The sequence below is a fragment of the Henckelia pumila genome, chromosome 3 (genome assembly GCF_033568475.1).
Source record: "Henckelia pumila isolate YLH828 chromosome 3, ASM3356847v2, whole genome shotgun sequence".
Taxonomy (NCBI): Eukaryota; Viridiplantae; Streptophyta; class Magnoliopsida; order Lamiales; family Gesneriaceae; genus Henckelia; species Henckelia pumila.
The window spans coordinates 173,975,514-173,996,938 of NC_133122.1; the positions used below are offsets into that span (position 1 = coordinate 173,975,514).

The 21,425-nt window shown below is 31.4% G+C and overlaps 2 protein-coding genes across 2 annotated transcripts; both read right to left on the reverse strand.

Moving 5' to 3' along the window:
• Positions 1–1,856: 1,856 nt before the first annotated feature.
• On the reverse strand, positions 1,857–7,370 carry LOC140888903 (uncharacterized). The gene is made up of 10 exons (XM_073296605.1): positions 7,230–7,370; positions 6,770–6,811; positions 6,472–6,609; positions 6,229–6,387; positions 5,249–5,340; positions 4,668–4,732; positions 2,851–2,888; positions 2,528–2,656; positions 2,253–2,440; positions 1,857–2,128 (listed from the first exon to the last, which is right to left on the reverse strand). Exons 2-10 carry the CDS (start codon positions 6,797–6,799, stop codon positions 2,122–2,124), a joined length of 846 nt encoding a protein of 281 aa, XP_073152706.1. The 5' UTR covers positions 6,800–6,811; positions 7,230–7,370; the 3' UTR covers positions 1,857–2,121.
• Positions 7,371–11,554: 4,184 nt separating this feature from the next.
• On the reverse strand, positions 11,555–17,067 carry LOC140887940 (uncharacterized). The gene is made up of 10 exons (XM_073295559.1): positions 16,927–17,067; positions 16,467–16,508; positions 16,169–16,306; positions 15,926–16,084; positions 14,947–15,038; positions 14,366–14,430; positions 12,549–12,586; positions 12,226–12,354; positions 11,951–12,138; positions 11,555–11,826 (listed from the first exon to the last, which is right to left on the reverse strand). The coding sequence occupies exons 2-10, from the start codon at positions 16,494–16,496 to the stop codon at positions 11,820–11,822; spliced, it is 846 nt and encodes a 281-aa protein (XP_073151660.1). The 5' UTR covers positions 16,497–16,508; positions 16,927–17,067; the 3' UTR covers positions 11,555–11,819.
• Between the last annotated feature and the right edge of the window lie 4,358 nt (positions 17,068–21,425).

The following is a 21,425-nucleotide window of genomic DNA, read 5'->3' on the forward strand; positions in this document are numbered from 1 at the left end:
CCAGAAATAAACTTCAGAGTAAGTGTTATCTCTCAGTGCTATCAACACTTCAAGACATATGTTACGCGTTAAACGCATACAAATCTCGTGTTATGAGATTAATGTTTTTAATGCATTAACAAGTCTCATAATATTATGTTTTGATGATTACAAAACTCGGTTAATTGTTACTAACCATATAAAGTGAGATTTTACAGATTAGATTTATTGATGATTAAATTCTTGGAAGCTATTTTGAAGCTATACATGTATTTATAAAGTCTTGTATTGCTCATTGAATGGATGGAACATTGATTAAGAGATATGAAGAAAAAGACAAGAAGAAGCCAAAGTATGGAGCAACAACTTCCGAAAATTACTAGGCATTTTTTAGGCATTTAAATCCAATCTTCACCGGTCATATATTTATGAGGAAGTTTTACATGTAATATCCAAATTTTAGAGCAATCCAACGGCTAGATATGGAGTTATGATTTTTTCACAAAAGTTGTGCAGTACCTATTTCTGCAGAACTTAAAGCGAAGGATGAAGAATCAAATTATGAAAATTACTGGACGTGCTTGAGACATCCAAATCAAATCTCCACCGATCAACATCAAGATCAGGATGTTTTCAAACTTATATCAAAATTTCATATCAATCCAACGGCTAGATATGGAGTTATGATTTTTCCACAAAGGTTGCACAGTACCTATTTCTGCAGAACATGAAGCAAATGATGAAGAATCAAATTCAAAAAGTAACTGGGAATGATTGAGACATCCAAATCAAATCTTCACCAATCCAATTCAGATTTAGGATGTTTTACAACCTCTGTCCAAATTTCAGAGCAATCCAATTAGGCTCGCAGAAACAGAACCCACAAACACATGTTGCAAGTTCACATTAATAAAAATGTTTAGATTTTATACTCAAAATTATATTTTTTGTACTCGATCTTGAACAATTAGTGCTCAAATATCTTGTATTTCTACCATATTTTCAATGTTTCGTACTTAATTTTATCCGAAAAAAATAATGTAGGCCCAAGGAGTGCAAACAAATTTTTTTTGACAAAGTACTAATTCTTAATTTGCTTTTGAATTTAAGGACAGTACATCAATTCACTCATGATTCATGAACTTATAAAGTCAGGTTGCTTTAATAAAGCTATTGGATTGGCCAAAAAAGCTGCTGCTGAGAATTTTTCTTGCTTACCTTAGTCAGGAAAAAAACATTAATAACAATTTAGTGTTATTGTACTTTACATTCTAGATTTCAACATGATTTTTAGTATACATCACTATGCAAAGTGCAAACAAAACTCCGAACAATTGTCACCATGGCATCATACAATCTCTATTAATTGAATTATATTAAATGATCCATAAATATTCGATTTTCAATCCTAACTATTTCAGTTTCAGGTTTGATATGGTTAGGTTTTAAATTTAATTTCAGATGTAAAATTAAAGTTGACATCAATTTGAATTTCAAATTAGTCTGACTAATAAAAATTAAAAAGTAAATGTGTTGTAACCGAACTGTGAATGAATCAAAAAGTTAGAGAAATATTATTTAGTAAGAAAAAAAGTAGAGATACAAATGTGCAGTGAATTATAAAGCTAGTTTAGGTACTATCTATCCCCCACCCCCCATTGTATCCCGACAAAATGCATTTCCTCAAAATATATGCAAGGAAATTGTGAAAATAATATTCTGTGCGGAGCTTTAAAATTGTGGTTGAGAAGCAATACTTCAAAAATAACCTATAGTTTTTGGGTTTTGATCTATCATTAATATGATACAAGTTGGTGGCATTCAAAATATTTGAGAACAATTCGTCAAATAACAAGAAAGGATTTCACCCACTCAAAAAAAACAAAACAAAAAAGGCTTTCACAAACATAACATAAATTTTACAATTAGGTTAAATCCAATATAATAGCATCTAAATACAATGCTTAATAACCACTCTCACCAATTTCATACTAGCACCTGCAACCCTATTTTGGACAACAGTAGAATTTAATATTTCAAACTCTCCTCAGCAGCACCAGAACCAACAGCAAGGCCACAATTCATATCAACAGAACCAACTGCGAAGCCAACTCAAAGATGATTTTTCCCATCACTTTCGGGTCAGGGGCTGGGGGAAAGAAAGAAAGAAAGGATTAAGAAAATACCACACAAGCAGTGCTGGAACATAAAAATGACTTGATCAATGACAACAATATAGGTGGATGGTACATTAATCACACACAAAGCAATACCTCATCTTCATCCCATCCTCATCCTCATCCTCATCATACTCATCCTCATCCTCACCCTTAACGCAAACAACGGCTCGAAACAGACGACACTCATCACTTCTACAGTCCCGTGCCCAGAATGTCATGCAGTAAGATGGAGGGAAAATAGCGTAGAGCTTCTCAACCTTTATGAGATTGAAATTCTTCTGCTGTTATTTGCCCAAAAATATGCAGAACAAAGTTAGAAAATATCCTACAATATCGGGGCTGCAAAATAGCTAAATAATACGTCTAACTTCTTTCTGATTGTAGATTTTTATGGCCAATTCCGCGTATTTTTTGACCCAGCCACAGCAGTTGGCATTCACCGCTGTCATCATTCCACAGTTCTTATACAAACAAGGGTCCAAATAGTCATCACATATCTGTCAACAAATTTAAATAAAGTTGAGTTTTTCACATTCAGCAATACAGATTGTTCCGCCAAGTAACAGATCCAATATGTTGGATCCAATTCACGAGTCAAAATTATGGGTCAAAAGAACAATATGATGGTAAGAAACTTGCAATAAGATACAAAGAATATTACCGCTGGAGTAAAAGGAAGAAATTTGCGTACCTTAAGATATGACAATTTATCTCCCATCACATGAAACACTGCAAAATTAGCACAGCAATGAATCTGAATCTAATTTCTTTTGTCAGTACTCGAGTTATATTCACAAATAATCAGATATTTTTTTCGCTGACAAAACAATAATTAATTTGTTTGCTTACAACTAAAATACAACAAGTATGCACAGATCTATACATACAAGGGGCATAATGTGTGCATATAATTTCAGTGAATAACAATAGAGTAATACCTCTGTGTCAATGATTTCAACAAAATATGATGCTAAGAAAGAAACGCACATGCATATATATACATGTGAATGCAGTGTGAGTGTGAGTGCGCGCATGTGTAACAACACGACTATTAGAATAATACATAAGGGATTTAGAGTTAGGATTTTTTGTTTACGACAGGAGAATATGGAAGCGAATGCTTTAGATGCCATGTTGAGCATTAAAGATTGATGCATTTTCTTCAAACAAATTAAATAATTACCATACATATTTGATGGTTTAATGCTCATATTACTCTAAACAAAGTGATCTTTGCATGAGGATTGAGCATCCAACAAATCAATCATACTTCCAAAAGTATTACTATCAGATTTAATTTCAAGAAGAAATTCTTGCACGTCATAATCTTATAGAAGAAAAGGGAAAAAAACCTCAGTGGTATTGACAAAATGATAGCACTCCAGTCTTTATTTGAAGTTAATTATCATATTACAACCTCAATTAAAAATCAAAAGCTGTATGATATTTCTCATTTTCTTTCCTTCGATGTTACGTTTGTGTCTTTGTTTCCCAGTGTGATGCATGTTTTTTTTAGAACACATGTAAAGGGCTTTTAAGAAATGAAGAGTGGCAGGGACATGTTTTTTTGAAAGTTTTATGCTGATGTTGTGTATGTACTAATTTGACTGATTTTGTGCACAAAGATCAAATCAAATACAAATTACAAATATGTGACTGGAATAGAAATTTTATTTTGCGAATAGAACATTCATCATGCAAAAGTGGTATGTCCTCATAAATGATTTTACATCATCAATTATTCAATCTTGATATCCGTCAACAAATATACAGTTTTGTTTTTTTTTTCCTATTTCATCCTCATGAAAAAAATATGTAAGCTTCGTAGCAATGCTAGATATACTTCATCAGGACTTTGTTATAATTTTTTTTCAAAATTTTCATCATCACTCACTCTTCATCAATTTAATAATTTTTTTTGCTTTAATCAAAATTCAATGATGAGAAACCTATCTTTTCCATATGACAACATTTTTGTCGCAAACATGGTAATCATATAGTCATTCCCATGTCCAACATATTGGTTTTATACCAAACATTTAATATAGTTGAAATTCTATTCCATCAATAATCGATCATGAATACCAACAAGCACATGCTTTGATATTGTAACAAATAGTTTGTCAGTTGGTTTTAAAAATATTTCAGATCAACAAACCAGACAAAAAATGATGAATAATTTTATCTGTGAAGTCATATGGCATTTGATTAATTTAAATTATATTGCTATGCAAAGATTCAATTCTTAATCCAAAATATTGTAGTTTTCATGATTATTTAGTTTTTATCTGAGTTTGATCCATCACCAATAAGATACTGGTCCTATGGCATCGAAAAATTTGAGAACAATTCTATCAAACATAAGAAAGAGCTTCACACATATTCAAACGATACAGAACTAAAGGGATGAGCAGGATATAGCAGCACACTTAAAGTTCTTAATTACGCTGAAACTAGCAAATAAAAATTAAATGTAATGAAACACAAATATTCACTACAAATTCTTACTAGTAGGTGAGACAAGAATTACACCATCAGAACCAGCATCATAGCCATCTCCAAGGTCATTTTTACTGGTTTCACATATGAAAAAAGAAAAAGGAAAAAAAAGCTAGTAAGAAATGTTGTACAATCATGAAACTAATCTTAAAAATATAAACACATTTCAATTAAAAGAGAATTTTCATGGAACCAAGATACACCCTAAAGTTATAAAATAAAAGAGAGAGACCAATATATTTGTAAAAAGAAACATTTATTGAACATTTAGTCTTCAGTCATTAATAAAAAAAATGGTAGATCATGAAAATAGGATCGGTAGCACAATGAACACCCCAAAAATAGAGACTAAATAAAGGTGTTTCGATCAATCTGACAACACGGTTCTCATTAATAATATCTGGAAGCAAATAAAGTAAAACTTTATGATTATCAGGCCCAATTAATTACATAGCACCTTCATGAATAGATATAAATACCCTAACAACTAAGATAATCTTAAAGGTAGAAGTTAGAACATACAAATACTCAAATCAATGGCAAAGGAATACAGGAACATGTTAAAACGTAATTTCTAGATAAACTTGTACCATGTGTTAGAGGGCTGATCTTCGCCACTTTCACCGAGTTTTTGGAAATAATCGTCCACATGGTCAATCCGAATTGACATTTCATCATCATTCTAAAAGATAAGACAAAAATCAAACTTCATGCTTCTTCTTCTTCTTCTTTTTTTTTTTTTTTTGATAAGAAACGATAATATATTATATATGTGAGAAATAATTACAAAAGGCGGACAAGAGATTCGCAAACGATAAAAGAAACGTCCGATAAAAAAAAAAGAAACCTTCAAGCTTCGTAGTCAATAACAAGTAATAATAAGGATAAAAGGCACAAATTTTTATGGCAAATTTATTCCTCTTTCGCCTATTTAAAATATACTCCAAATTTTACACTTCAAGGATGTTGACATTTATGTCACGCTCCATTTTAGGTTTCACTCCAGCTCAGAGCCTCAGACCATTGCAGCAGAACGCAACAGCCAGAAAATCGAGAAAAGATTTCAAGCATTCACTTAAATCCACCCTGACATAAGCATAGAACTCCATTTGGCAGGCTACATTTAGAACTTGCTAACCAGCATGCACCATATCTCTACTTTGTCTTCATAAAACCTCTCCCCCATTTCATATCTTATGGCTATGGACTTTGAGAGTTGAAAATTTAACAAAAAACAAAAAAATACACGCTACTATCATACAGTTAAAATGACCCAACAACCCGTAGTTAAAAAGCTAAAATCAACTAACTTGTACATCCAAACTTCTTCATGACAGATTGAGAATTTTATTTTGTTTAAGTTGATTTGAATCGGCGTGCCAAGCCTTTGTGCCTTTGCCGACGATGGAATTTTTAATACTGTTGACAAAAAGATTTGGTTTGACACGGATGCATCCAGACAGCACACCACACAAACCATCGAACATTCATATATACCAATAACAAAGATTACAAAAACTCTAATAAAATATGCACCAAAGTAACTAATACATCATGGCGAGGATGGTACCTTGATCTCACAAAGGTATACCTTCTCCTTCACTGCACAAACAACAGCCCGAAAAATATGGTGCTGATCGCTTACATCATCCTGTGCCCACAAAGTCATGTTGTAATATGTACCTATTCTGTTGAGCTTCACAACCTTCACGAGATGGAATTTCTTTTGCTGAAAAAAAAAAAAATTGCACAATAAGATTTTTATGTGCATTAAATAATCAGGGCTGCCAGTAGATCAAATAATTTGTCTAACTTTTTTCTTTTCGTAGAAGTCCAAGGCTAGATTGGAGTACTCGTCGACTTTAAATATTTTGGTGTTGATGTTCACATGTGTTCTACCAGCACCGACATCAATTTCGTGTGGGTCATACCCAAGATAATCATCACACCCCTGCCAGTGTCCGAGGAAATGGTGTCAGATATGAATAATACAGGACATACTGCAATTCCCAATCAATGAGTCCAATATTTTTAGATCCAATTCACGAGTCTATAAATTGCGGGTCAAAAAAAATAATACAAAGCTAGCAGCTAAGGATGAAACAACATACATTACGAAGCAGTGACAGATTATAGGCCATCAGATGAAAGCCCTGCACAAATTAAATTCGCAATTCAATTTATTTTATCACCTGCACAAATAGCAGAACTTTTTCCACAGAACAATGCCTAATTCATTTTAGCTTACAACAGAAACATACTACATATATACAAATAAATGTACATTGCTCAAAAAATAATAATAAATCTATACGTAAAGTGAGCAAGTGTGGGAACATAGAAGAAGATAATGATTCTGCCCACATTTTTTACAGAATACCAATTCTTCCTTGCACTAATCCAGAAAATTGTAAAACCTCCCTGTAGAGAATGAGAGCCCAAAACAACAGCTAAACAAAAAACTGAGACCAGAACCCTAACCACCCGCGCCCTGATCCTTCCGGCAACCATCGACGCCGCTCTCATCCAATATGGAACTTGTAAAGTAAGCATCATCTAAAAATTGATTACCTTGAATAAAATCGTGATCGCTCTTTCGGATGCTTTTCTTCTCCTCTCCTCTCCTCTCCGCGTCGCTTTATAAATCCTTCGCTCTTTGGTTCGTCTCCTTTTGGATGAAAGACAATTTATACGAGAAGGCCTATCGGATGAAATCTATGTTATTGTTAATTGTACGTGATTAATAATTAGAATTCGTTTATATATGTGTTTGACTAATTATTTAATCTAATATAATCAATATATTCAAATTTTAAATATTATATTATTATTATAAAAATATTTATATCATTTGGTACAAAACTAAGCTCAGCTGCAGAAATATTATATTCGATATATTTCGTCATCAATTTGTTTTTTTTTTCAATTATATTCGATATCTTCAAATATTATTTAAAAAAATTAAAATCATATATTATTTTATCAATTAAAATTTTAAAAAATAAATTAATATTTTTTTAAAATATAAATTATAGTATTTACTATAAAAAAAAATTTAATTATAATTTTAAACATGTTAAAAATATTTGCATTAAATTAAGACGACGACGACGACAATAACAATAATAATCTCTTTACGAACAATCAATATATCGTAAATTCACGATGAAGCTCTACACTAACAAATTGAAAAACATAATATCATATACAAATGCATGTTAAAAGATATTTAATAATTTGGAGAATAATGAGAACAAAAAATATAAATGTAACATAAAAAAAAGCATAACCAAAATTAAATAAAATGATATAATACAACTTAAATGTAGTGTATGTCTTTCGAAGACATCATAATCAAATTTGAATTTTAAGAAAGAAATTAAAAAATTTCACGTTTTCTGTTACTTGTTTATTTGTTATTTATTTTAAATATATAGGAATAATATAAAATTTAAAGATGCCTGAAATAAATAAAATAATATAATCAACCATTTAAATTTAATTTATGTTTTCAAATAACGTTGTATCAAAATTTGATTTAATTTTTTTTTAAAAAAAACTTCTTATTTTTTTTAATTATGTATTTATTTGTTATTTGTTTTAAATATATAGAAATAATATAAAATTTAAAGATATCTGAAATAAATAAAATAATATAATCAATCATTTAAATGTAATTTATGTTTTCAAATAACTTGGTATCGAAATTTGATTTAATTTTTATACGAGAAGGCCTATCGGATGAAATCTATGTTATTGTTATTGTACGTGATTAATAATTATTATAATGAATATATTCAAAATTTAAATATTATATTATTAATTCTAAAAAAGATATATTATATTAAAAATATTTATATCATTTGATATAAAGTTAAGCTTTGCTGCAGAAATATTATATTCGATATCTTTTGTCATCAATTTGTTTTTTTTCAATTATATTCGATATCTTCAAATATTGTACCCTAAAGTTCAGATTTGGCATACCTCGGACAGCATCATATTTACACAAATTCTTCAATGTCTTGAAGTTTGCATGTCCCAACTTTTGATGTCATAAATCATGATCATTCTCTTTCCTGTGTTTGCAGACAATATCTTTTTCAAGTTGATATAAGTTATCCACATATCTTTTACGTGAAATAACACATGAATTATTTTTATCAAATACTTCACAAAGATTCTTATCAAATTTAACATAGAGATTATCATCACAAAGTTGGCTAATGCTAATAAGATTAGCGTTTAATCCTTCAACATGTAGAACATTGTGAAGATTGGGCAGTCCTTCGACATTCAAATTGTTTTTTCCAACAATCTTTCTATTTGTTCCTCCTCCATATGTCATTTTTCATTTATCCTGTTCAACATAGTCTAAGAGATACTTCTTCAACCCTGTCATGTGGCGTGAACTGCCACTGTCGAAGTACCAATGACCTGCAACATTAATATTCAAGGAAGTATAAACAACATTACAGTTGGATTTAGCTTTTGGTACCCAAAACTTTTTCTCAATTTTTTTTCTCCTGACAGTGTTCTGGTTCAGTGTTGGCAACACTAATGGCAACACTTGCCTGGTATTCCAGTACATATAGTCATACCTGAGCTTAAAACAATAAGGCTTGATGTGACCTTGCTTGTGACAGTAATGACAAACAAAACTACGCTTCTTTTCTTTGGTTCTCTGAACATGAGATTGTGCTTTTGATGGAATTGGTTTTTTCTTAGGAGTTGCACTTGGAACACTAGCAGAGTTACTGTTCTCCTTGACAAAAACAGCTTTTGACGACTCCCCTACTTCAAACTTCTTGTTCTCAAAGCCTAGACCAGCTCTGTCCCTCATCCCTCTAAGATAATCACCAAACTTTCTGGTAAGCAAGACTATGGATTCATCCCCTAAATCAAAATCATTGACATCCTGCGTCAATTCAACAAGTTCATCCTGTCAAAACACAAAAACCAGAATCACACTTAGTATCGTCAAGTGAATGTCTCTGATGCCACTTGTAAAGGTTTTGACAGTTTCGATTACCAGAAATACCAGAAATAAACTTCAGAGTAAGTGTTATCTCTCAGTGCTATCAACACTTCAAGACATATGTTACGCGTTAAACGCATACAAATCTCGTGTTATGAGATTAATGTTTTTAATGCATTAACAAGTCTCATAATATTATGTTTTGATGATTACAAAACTCGGTTAATTGTTACTAACCATATAAAGTGAGATTTTACAGATTAGATTTATTGATGATTAAATTCTTGGAAGCTATTTTGAAGCTATACATGTATTTATAAAGTCTTGTATTGCTCATTGAATGGATGGAACATTGATTAAGAGATATGAAGAAAAAGACAAGAAGAAGCCAAAGTATGGAGCAACAACTTCCGAAAATTACTAGGCATTTTTTAGGCATTTAAATCCAATCTTCACCGGTCATAATATTTATGAGGAAGTTTTACATGTAATATCCAAATTTTAGAGCAATCCAACGGCTAGATATGGAGTTATGATTTTTTCACAAAAGTTGTGCAGTACCTATTTCTGCAGAACTTAAAGCGAAGGATGAAGAATCAAATTATGAAAATTACTGGACGTGCTTGAGACATCCAAATCAAATCTCCACCGATCAACATCAAGATCAGGATGTTTTCAAACTTATATCAAAATTTCATATCAATCCAACGGCTAGATATGGAGTTATGATTTTTCCACAAAGGTTGCACAGTACCTATTTCTGCAGAACATGAAGCAAATGATGAAGAATCAAATTCAAAAAGTAACTGGGAATGATTGAGACATCCAAATCAAATCTTCACCAATCCAATTCAGATTTAGGATGTTTTACAACCTCTGTCCAAATTTCAGATCAATCCAATTAGGCTCGCAGAAACAGAACCCACAAACACATGTTGCAAGTTCACATTAATAAAGATGTTTAGATTTTATACTCAAAATTATATTTTTTGTACTCGATCTTGAACAATTAGTGCTCAAATATCTTGTATTTCTACCATATTTTCAATGTTTCGTACTTAATTTTATCCGAAAAAAATAATGTAGGCCCAAGGAGTGCAAACAAATTTTTTTTGACAAAGTACTAATTCTTAATTTGCTTTTGAATTTAAGGACAGTACATCAATTCACTCATGATTCATGAACTTATAAAGTCAGGTTGCTTTAATAAAGCTATTGGATTGGCCAAAAAAGCTGCTGCTGAGAATTTTTCTTGCTTACCTTAGTCAGGAAAAAAACATTAATAACAATTTAGTGTTATTGTACTTTACATTCTAGATTTCAACATGATTTTTAGTATACATCACTATGCAAAGTGCAAACAAAACTCCGAACAATTGTCACCATGGCATCATACAATCTCTATTAATTGAATTATATTAAATGATCCATAAATATTCGATTTTCAATCCTAACTATTTCAGTTTCAGGTTTGATATGGTTAGGTTTTAAATTTAATTTCAGATGTAAAATTAAAGTTGACATCAATTTGAATTTCAAATTAGTCTGACTAATAAAAATTAAAAAGTAAATGTGTTGTAACCGAACTGTGAATGAATCAAAAAGTTAGAGAAATATTATTTAGTAAGAAAAAAAGTAGAGATACAAATGTGCAGTGAATTATAAAGCTAGTTTAGGTACTATCTATTCCCCACCCCCATTGTATCCCGACAAAATGCATTTCCTCAAAATATATGCAAGGAAATTGTGAAAATAATATTCTGTGCGGAGCTTTAAAATTGTGGTTGAGAAGCAATACTTCAAAAATAACCTATAGTTTTTGGGTTTTGATCTATCATTAATATGATACAAGTTGGTGGCATTCAAAATATTTGAGAACAATTCGTCAAATAACAAGAAAGGATTTCACCCACTCAAAAAAAACAAAACAAAAAAGGCTTTCACAAACATAACATAAATTTTACAATTAGGTTAAATCCAATATAATAGCATCTAAATACAATGCTTAATAACCACTCTCACCAATTTCATACTAGCACCTGCAACCCTATTTTGGACAACAGTAGAATTTAATATTTCAAACTCTCCTCAGCAGCACCAGAACCAACAGCAAGGCCACAATTCATATCAACAGAACCAACTGCGAAGCCAACTCAAAGATGATTTTTCCCATCACTTTCGGGTCAGGGGCTGGGGGAAAGAAAGAAAGAAAGGATTAAGAAAATACCACACAAGCAGTGCTGGAACATAAAAATGACTTGATCAATGACAACAATATAGGTGGATGGTACATTAATCACACACAAAGCAATACCTCATCTTCATCCCATCCTCATCCTCATCCTCATCATACTCATCCTCATCCTCACCCTTAACGCAAACAACGGCTCGAAACAGACGACACTCATCACTTCTACAGTCCCGTGCCCAGAATGTCATGCAGTAAGATGGAGGGAAAATAGCGTAGAGCTTCTCAACCTTTATGAGATTGAAATTCTTCTGCTGTTATTTGCCCAAAAATATGCAGAACAAAGTTAGAAAATATCCTACAATATCGGGGCTGCAAAATAGCTAAATAATACGTCTAACTTCTTTCTGATTGTAGATTTTTATGGCCAATTCCGCGTATTTTTTGACCCAGCCACAGCAGTTGGCATTCACCGCTGTCATCATTCCACAGTTCTTATACAAACAAGGGTCCAAATAGTCATCACATATCTGTCAACAAATTTAAATAAAGTTGAGTTTTTCACATTCAGCAATACAGATTGTTCCGCCAAGTAACAGATCCAATATGTTGGATCCAATTCACGAGTCAAAATTATGGGTCAAAAGAACAATATGATGGTAAGAAACTTGCAATAAGATACAAAGAATATTACCGCTGGAGTAAAAGGAAGAAATTTGCGTACCTTAAGATATGACAATTTATCTCCCATCACATGAAACACTGCAAAATTAGCACAGCAATGAATCTGAATCTAATTTCTTTTGTCAGTACTCGAGTTATATTCACAAATAATCAGATATTTTTTTCGCTGACAAAACAATAATTAATTTGTTTGCTTACAACTAAAATACAACAAGTATGCACAGATCTATACATATAAGGGGCATAATGTGTGCATATAATTTCAGTGAATAACAATAGAGTAATACCTCTGTGTCAATGATTTCAACAAAATATGATGCTAAGAAAGAAACGCACATGCATATATATACATGTGAATGCAGTGTGAGTGTGAGTGCGCGCATGTGTAACAACACGACTATTAGAATAATACATAAGGGATTTAGAGTTAGGATTTTTTGTTTACGACAGGAGAATATGGAAGCGAATGCTTTAGATGCCATGTTGAGCATTAAAGATTGATGCATTTTCTTCAAACAAATTAAATAATTACCATACATATTTGATGGTTTAATGCTCATATTACTCTAAACAAAGTGATCTTTGCATGAGGATTGAGCATCCAACAAATCAATCATACTTCCAAAAGTATTACTATCAGATTTAATTTCAAGAAGAAATTCTTGCACGTCATAATCTTATAGAAGAAAAGGGAAAAAAACCTCAGTGGTATTGACAAAATGATAGCACTCCAGTCTTTATTTGAAGTTAATTATCATATTACAACCTCAATTAAAAATCAAAAGCTGTATGATATTTCTCATTTTCTTTCCTTCGATGTTACGTTTGTGTCTTTGTTTCCCAGTGTGATGCATGTTTTTTTTAGAACACATGTAAAGGGCTTTTAAGAAATGAAGAGTGGCAGGGACATGTTTTTTTGAAAGTTTTATGCTGATGTTGTGTATGTACTAATTTGACTGATTTTGTGCACAAAGATCAAATCAAATACAAATTACAAATATGTGACTGGAATAGAAATTTTATTTTGCGAATAGAACATTCATCATGCAAAAGTGGTATGTCCTCATAAATGATTTTACATCATCAATTATTCAATCTTGATATCCGTCAACAAATATACAGTTTTGTTTTTTTTTTCCTATTTCATCCTCATGAAAAAAATATGTAAGCTTCGTAGCAATGCTAGATATACTTCATCAGGACTTTGTTATAATTTTTTTTCAAAATTTTCATCATCACTCACTCTTCATCAATTTAATAATTTTTTTTGCTTTAATCAAAATTCAATGATGAGAAACCTATCTTTTCCATATGACAACATTTTTGTCGCAAACATGGTAATCATATAGTCATTCCCATGTCCAACATATTGGTTTTATACCAAACATTTAATATAGTTGAAATTCTATTCCATCAATAATCGATCATGAATACCAACAAGCACATGCTTTGATATTGTAACAAATAGTTTGTCAGTTGGTTTTAAAAATATTTCAGATCAACAAACCAGACAAAAAATGATGAATAATTTTATCTGTGAAGTCATATGGCATTTGATTAATTTAAATTATATTGCTATGCAAAGATTCAATTCTTAATCCAAAATATTGTAGTTTTCATGATTATTTAGTTTTTATCTGAGTTTGATCCATCACCAATAAGATACTGGTCCTATGGCATCGAAAAATTTGAGAACAATTCTATCAAACATAAGAAAGAGCTTCACACATATTCAAACGATACAGAACTAAAGGGATGAGCAGGATATAGCAGCACACTTAAAGTTCTTAATTACGCTGAAACTAGCAAATAAAAATTAAATGTAATGAAACACAAATATTCACTACAAATTCTTACTAGTAGGTGAGACAAGAATTACACCATCAGAACCAGCATCATAGCCATCTCCAAGGTCATTTTTACTGGTTTCACATATGAAAAAAGAAAAAGGAAAAAAAAGCTAGTAAGAAATGTTGTACAATCATGAAACTAATCTTAAAAATATAAACACATTTCAATTAAAAGAGAATTTTCATGGAACCAAGATACACCCTAAAGTTATAAAATAAAAGAGAGAGACCAATATATTTGTAAAAAGAAACATTTATTGAACATTTAGTCTTCAGTCATTAATAAAAAAAATGGTAGATCATGAAAATAGGATCGGTAGCACAATGAACACCCCAAAAATAGAGACTAAATAAAGGTGTTTCGATCAATCTGACAACACGGTTCTCATTAATAATATCTGGAAGCAAATAAAGTAAAACTTTATGATTATCAGGCCCAATTAATTACATAGCACCTTCATGAATAGATATAAATACCCTAACAACTAAGATAATCTTAAAGGTAGAAGTTAGAACATACAAATACTCAAATCAATGGCAAAGGAATACAGGAACATGTTAAAACGTAATTTCTAGATAAACTTGTACCATGTGTTAGAGGGCTGATCTTCGCCACTTTCACCGAGTTTTTGGAAATAATCGTCCACATGGTCAATCCGAATTGACATTTCATCATCATTCTAAAAGATAAGACAAAAATCAAACTTCATGCTTCTTCTTCTTCTTCTTTTTTTTTTTTTTTGATAAGAAACGATAATATATTATATATGTGAGAAATAATTACAAAAGGCGGACAAGAGATTCGCAAACGATAAAAGAAACGTCCGATAAAAAAAAAAGAAACCTTCAAGCTTCGTAGTCAATAACAAGTAATAATAAGGATAAAAGGCACAAATTTTTATGGCAAATTTATTCCTCTTTCGCCTATTTAAAATATACTCCAAATTTTACACTTCAAGGATGTTGACATTTATGTCACGCTCCATTTTAGGTTTCACTCCAGCTCAGAGCCTCAGACCATTGCAGCAGAACGCAACAGCCAGAAAATCGAGAAAAGATTTCAAGCATTCACTTAAATCCACCCTGACATAAGCATAGAACTCCATTTGGCAGGCTACATTTAGAACTTGCTAACCAGCATGCACCATATCTCTACTTTGTCTTCATAAAACCTCTCCCCCATTTCATATCTTATGGCTATGGACTTTGAGAGTTGAAAATTTAACAAAAAACAAAAAAATACACGCTACTATCATACAGTTAAAATGACCCAACAACCCGTAGTTAAAAAGCTAAAATCAACTAACTTGTACATCCAAACTTCTTCATGACAGATTGAGAATTTTATTTTGTTTAAGTTGATTTGAATCGGCGTGCCAAGCCTTTGTGCCTTTGCCGACGATGGAATTTTTAATACTGTTGACAAAAAGATTTGGTTTGACACGGATGCATCCAGACAGCACACCACACAAACCATCGAACATTCATATATACCAATAACAAAGATTACAAAAACTCTAATAAAATATGCACCAAAGTAACTAATACATCATGGCGAGGATGGTACCTTGATCTCACAAAGGTATACCTTCTCCTTCACTGCACAAACAACAGCCCGAAAAATATGGTGCTGATCGCTTACATCATCCTGTGCCCACAAAGTCATGTTGTAATATGTACCTATTCTGTTGAGCTTCACAACCTTCACGAGATGGAATTTCTTTTGCTGAAAAAAAAAAAAATTGCACAATAAGATTTTTATGTGCATTAAATAATCAGGGCTGCCAGTAGATCAAATAATTTGTCTAACTTTTTTCTTTTCGTAGAAGTCCAAGGCTAGATTGGAGTACTCGTCGACTTTAAATATTTTGGTGTTGATGTTCACATGTGTTCTACCAGCACCGACATCAATTTCGTGTGGGTCATACCCAAGATAATCATCACACCCCTGCCAGTGTCCGAGGAAATGGTGTCAGATATGAATAATACAGGACATACTGCAATTCCCAATCAATGAGTCCAATATTTTTAGATCCAATTCACGAGTCTATAAATTGCGGGTCAAAAAAAATAATACAAAGCTAGCAGCTAAGGATGAAACAACATACATTACGAAGCAGTGACAGATTATAGGCCATCAGATGAAAGCCCTGCACAAATTAAATTCGCAATTCAATTTATTTTATCACCTGCACAAATAGCAGAACTTTTTCCACAGAACAATGCCTAATTCATTTTAGCTTACAACAGAAACATACTACATATATACAAATAAATGTACATTGCTCAAAAAATAATAATAAATCTATACGTAAAGTGAGCAAGTGTGGGAACATAGAAGAAGATAATGATTCTGCCCACATTTTTTACAGAATACCAATTCTTCCTTGCACTAATCCAGAAAATTGTAAAACCTCCCTGTAGAGAATGAGAGCCCAAAACAACAGCTAAACAAAAAACTGAGACCAGAACCCTAACCACCCGCGCCCTGATCCTTCCGGCAACCATCGACGCCGCTCTCATCCAATATGGAACTTGTAAAGTAAGCATCATCTAAAAATTGATTACCTTGAATAAAATCGTGATCGCTCTTTCGGATGCTTTTCTTCTCCTCTCCTCTCCTCTCCGCGTCGCTTTATAAATCCTTCGCTCTTTGGTTCGTCTCCTTTTGGATGAAAGACAATTTATACGAGAAGGCCTATCGGATGAAATCTATGTTATTGTTAATTGTACGTGATTAATAATTAGAATTCGTTTATATATGTGTTTGACTAATTATTTAATCTAATATAATCAATATATTCAAATTTTAAATATTATATTATTATTATAAAATATTTATATCATTTGGTACAAAACTAAGCTCAGCTGCAGAAATATTATATTCGATATATTTCGTCATCAATTTGTTTTTTTTTTCAATTATATTCGATATCTTCAAATATTATTTAAAAAAATTAAAATCATATATTATTTTATCAATTAAAATTTTAAAAAATAAATTAATATTTTTTTAAAATATAAATTATAGTATTTACTATAAAAAAAAATTTAATTATAATTTTAAACATGTTAAAAATATTTGCATTAAATTAAGACGACGACGACGACAATAACAATAATAATCTCTTTACGAACAATCAATATATCGTAAATTCACGATGAAGCTCTACACTAACAAATTGAAAAACATAATATCATATACAAATGCATGTTAAAAGATATTTAATAATTTGGAGAATAATGAGAACAAAAAATATAAATGTAACATAAAAAAAAGCATAACCAAAATTAAATAAAATGATATAATACAACTTAAATGTAGTGTATGTCTTTCGAAGACATCATAATCAAATTTGAATTTTAAGAAAGAAATTAAAAAATTTCACGTTTTCTGTTACTTGTTTATTTGTTATTTATTTTAAATATATAGGAATAATATAAAATTTAAAGATGCCTGAAATAAATAAAATAATATAATCAACCATTTAAATTTAATTTATGTTTTCAAATAACGTTGTATCAAAATTTGATTTAATTTTTTTAAAAAAAAAACTTCTTATTTTTTTTAATTATGTATTTATTTGTTATTTGTTTTAAATATATAGAAATAATATAAAATTTAAAGATATCTGAAATAAATAAAATAATATAATCAATCATTTAAATGTAATTTATGTTTTCAAATAACTTGGTATCGAAATTTGATTTAATTTTTATACGAGAAGGCCTATCGGATGAAATCTATGTTATTGTTATTGTACGTGATTAATAATTATTATAATGAATATATTCAAAATTTAAATATTATATTATTAATTCTAAAAAAGATATATTATATTATTATAAAAATATTTATATCATTTGATATAAAGTTAAGCTTTGCTGCAGAAATATTATATTCGATATCTTTCGTCATCAATTTGTTTTTTTTCAATTATATTCGATATCTTCAAATATTGTACCCTAAAGTTCAGATTTGGCATACCTCGGACAGCATCATATTTACACAAATTCTTCAATGTCTTGAAGTTTGCATGTCCCAACTTTTGATGTCATAAATCATGATCATTCTCTTTCCTGTGTTTGCAGACAATATCTTTTTCAAGTTGATATAAGTTATCCACATATCTTTTACGTGAAATAACACATGAATTATTTTTATCAAATACTTCACAAAGATTCTTATCAAATTTAACATAGAGATTATCATCACAAAGTTGGCTAATGCTAATAAGATTAGCGTTTAATCCTTCAACATGTAGAACATTGTGAAGATTGGGCAGTCCTTCGACATTCAAATTGTCTTTTCCAACAATCTTTCTATTTGTTCCTCCTCCATATGTCATTTTTCATTTATCCTGTTCAACATAGTCTAAGAGATACTTCTTCAACCCTGTCATGTGGCGTGAACTGCCACTGTCGAAGTACCAATGACCTGCAACATTAATATTCAAGGAAGTATAAACAACATTACAGTTGGATTTAGCTTTTGGTACCCAAAACTTTTTCTCAATTTTTTTTTCTCCTGACAGTGTTCTGGTTCAGTGTTGGCAACACTAATGGCAACACTTGCCTGGTATTCCAGTACATATAGTCATACCTGAGCTTAAAACAATAAGGCTTGATGTGACCTTGCTTGTGACAGTAATGACAAACAAACCTACGCTTCTTTTCTTTGGTTCTCTGAACATGAGATTGTGCTTTTGATGGAATTGGTTTTTTCTTAGGAGTTGCACTTGGAACACTAGCAGAGTTACTGTTCTCCTTGACAAAAACAGCTTTTGACGACTCCCCTACTTCAAACTTCTTGTTCTCAAAGCCTAGACCAGCTCTGTCCCTCATCCCTCGAAGATAATCACCAAACTTTCTGGTAAGCAAGACTATGGATTCATCCCCTAAATCAAAATCATTGACATCCTGCGTCAATTCAACAAGTTCATCCTGTCAAAACACAAAAACCAGAATCACACTTAGTATCGTCAAGTGAATGTCTCTGACGCCACTTGTAAAGGTTTTGACAGTTTCGATTACCAGAAATACCAGAAATAAACTTCAGAGTAAGTGTTATCTCTCAGTGCTGTCAACACTTCAAGACATATGTTACGCCTTAAACGCATACAAATCTCGTGTTATGAGATTAATGTTTTTAATGCATTAACAAGTCTCATAATATTATGTTTTGATGATTACAAAACTCGGTTAATTGTTACTAACCATATAAAGTGAGATTTTACAGATTAGATTTATTGATGATTAAATTCTTGGAAGCTATTTTGAAGCTATACATGTATTTATAAAGTCTTGTATTGCTCATTGAATGGATGGAACATTGATTAAGAGATATGAAGAAAAAGACAAGAAGAAGCCAAAGTATGGAGCAACAACTTCCGAAAATTACTAGGCATTTTTTAGGCATTTAAATCCAATCTTCACCGGTCATAATATTTATGAGGAAGTTTTACATGTAATATCCAAATTTTAGAGCAATCCAACGGCTAGATATGGAGTTATGATTTTTTCACAAAAGTTGTGCAGTACCTATTTCTGCAGAACTTAAAGCGAAGGATGAAGAATCAAATTATGAAAATTACTGGACGTGCTTGAGACATCCAAATCAAATCTCCACCGATCAACATCAAGATCAGGATGTTTTCAAACTTATATCAAAATTTCATATCAATCCAACGGCTAGATATGGAGTTATGATTTTTCCACAAAGGTTGCACAGTACCTATTTCTGCAGAACATGAAGCAAATGATGAAGAATCAAATTCAAAAAGTAACTGGGAATGATTGAGACATCCAAATCAAATCTTCACCAATCCAATTCAGATTTAGGATGTTTTACAACCTCTGTCCAAATTTCAGATCAATCCAACGGATGGATTGGGAGATATGAATTTATCACATTTGTTGCACAGAACAAGTTCGAAAACATGATGAAGCGACTTCCGAAATATACTGGGCATGATTGATTTGTTCAAATCAAATCTCCACCGTTCAGAATGAAGATCCAGATGTTTTAAAGCTTCGGTTTAAATTTCGGATCAAACCAACAGTTAGATTGTGAGATATGATTTTTTTACAAAATCCGCTCAGTGCTGGGAAAAAGTAGGCAGCGGCGCCGAACACTTTTTGTCACTCCTTGACTTCTCAACACATGCTCCATGCACTCAAATCAGATTCAAATCTTTGCCAACTATAAATAGAGGCCATCCAAGGTCATTTGGAGACATCCCAACTCATCTCTTCTCTCCTTTGCAAGCAATTTCTCACTATCAAAGTGTTTGTGTGATATATTTGAGAGTGTTTGTAAAAATAGTTTGTGAGTTGGTTGTGCTATTGTTGTAAACACTTGAGTGTGAAGCCAAGTGTGTTGTGCTATCGTTGTAAGCACTTGAGTGTGAAGCCAAGTGTTTGTGTTGAGGCTATCCTTGGAGCCCTTAAGGCCAAGAGTATCGAGTTGTAACGAGGTATCCTTGGAGCCCTTAAGGCCAAAAGTATCGAGTACTATTTATACCTTAATTTGCACTCTAAAGAACATCGAGGTAGGATCAAGCGGTTTTTAATCCTCTTAGTATCAAACAATATTTAGGGAATGTTTGCAATCACTAAAAAAAAATGATTGTTAGCTTTTGGCTTAAAAAAATCATTTTTATGTGTTTCTTAAACCTAGATTATGTGTTAGCTTATGCTTAAATTAATTGAAATCCAAAAGCTAGTCATGTGGTGATTATGATTCTCCAAAAGTGATTCTAATTAAAAGGTCATTGTTAAAATCTTTTTAATCACTTATTTATCAAAACTACCAAACTTTGATTTTTAAATTTTCACATTTGTTTCCAAACACTATCAACTTTTGATTTTTCTTAACTTTTTTATAATTTATAAATTAATCACTTCTACAAAATCACAATCTATTGCAAACACTCCCTCAAATGTTGCTAGATTTCATATCCTTTTCATTATCGATCAATAAGCAGAGCATAAGCACGGATATATTGGGATTCACTGGGGATGAAGCTACGAGAAGGAACTTGAAGTTGCTGATCAAGTCTCTCAGC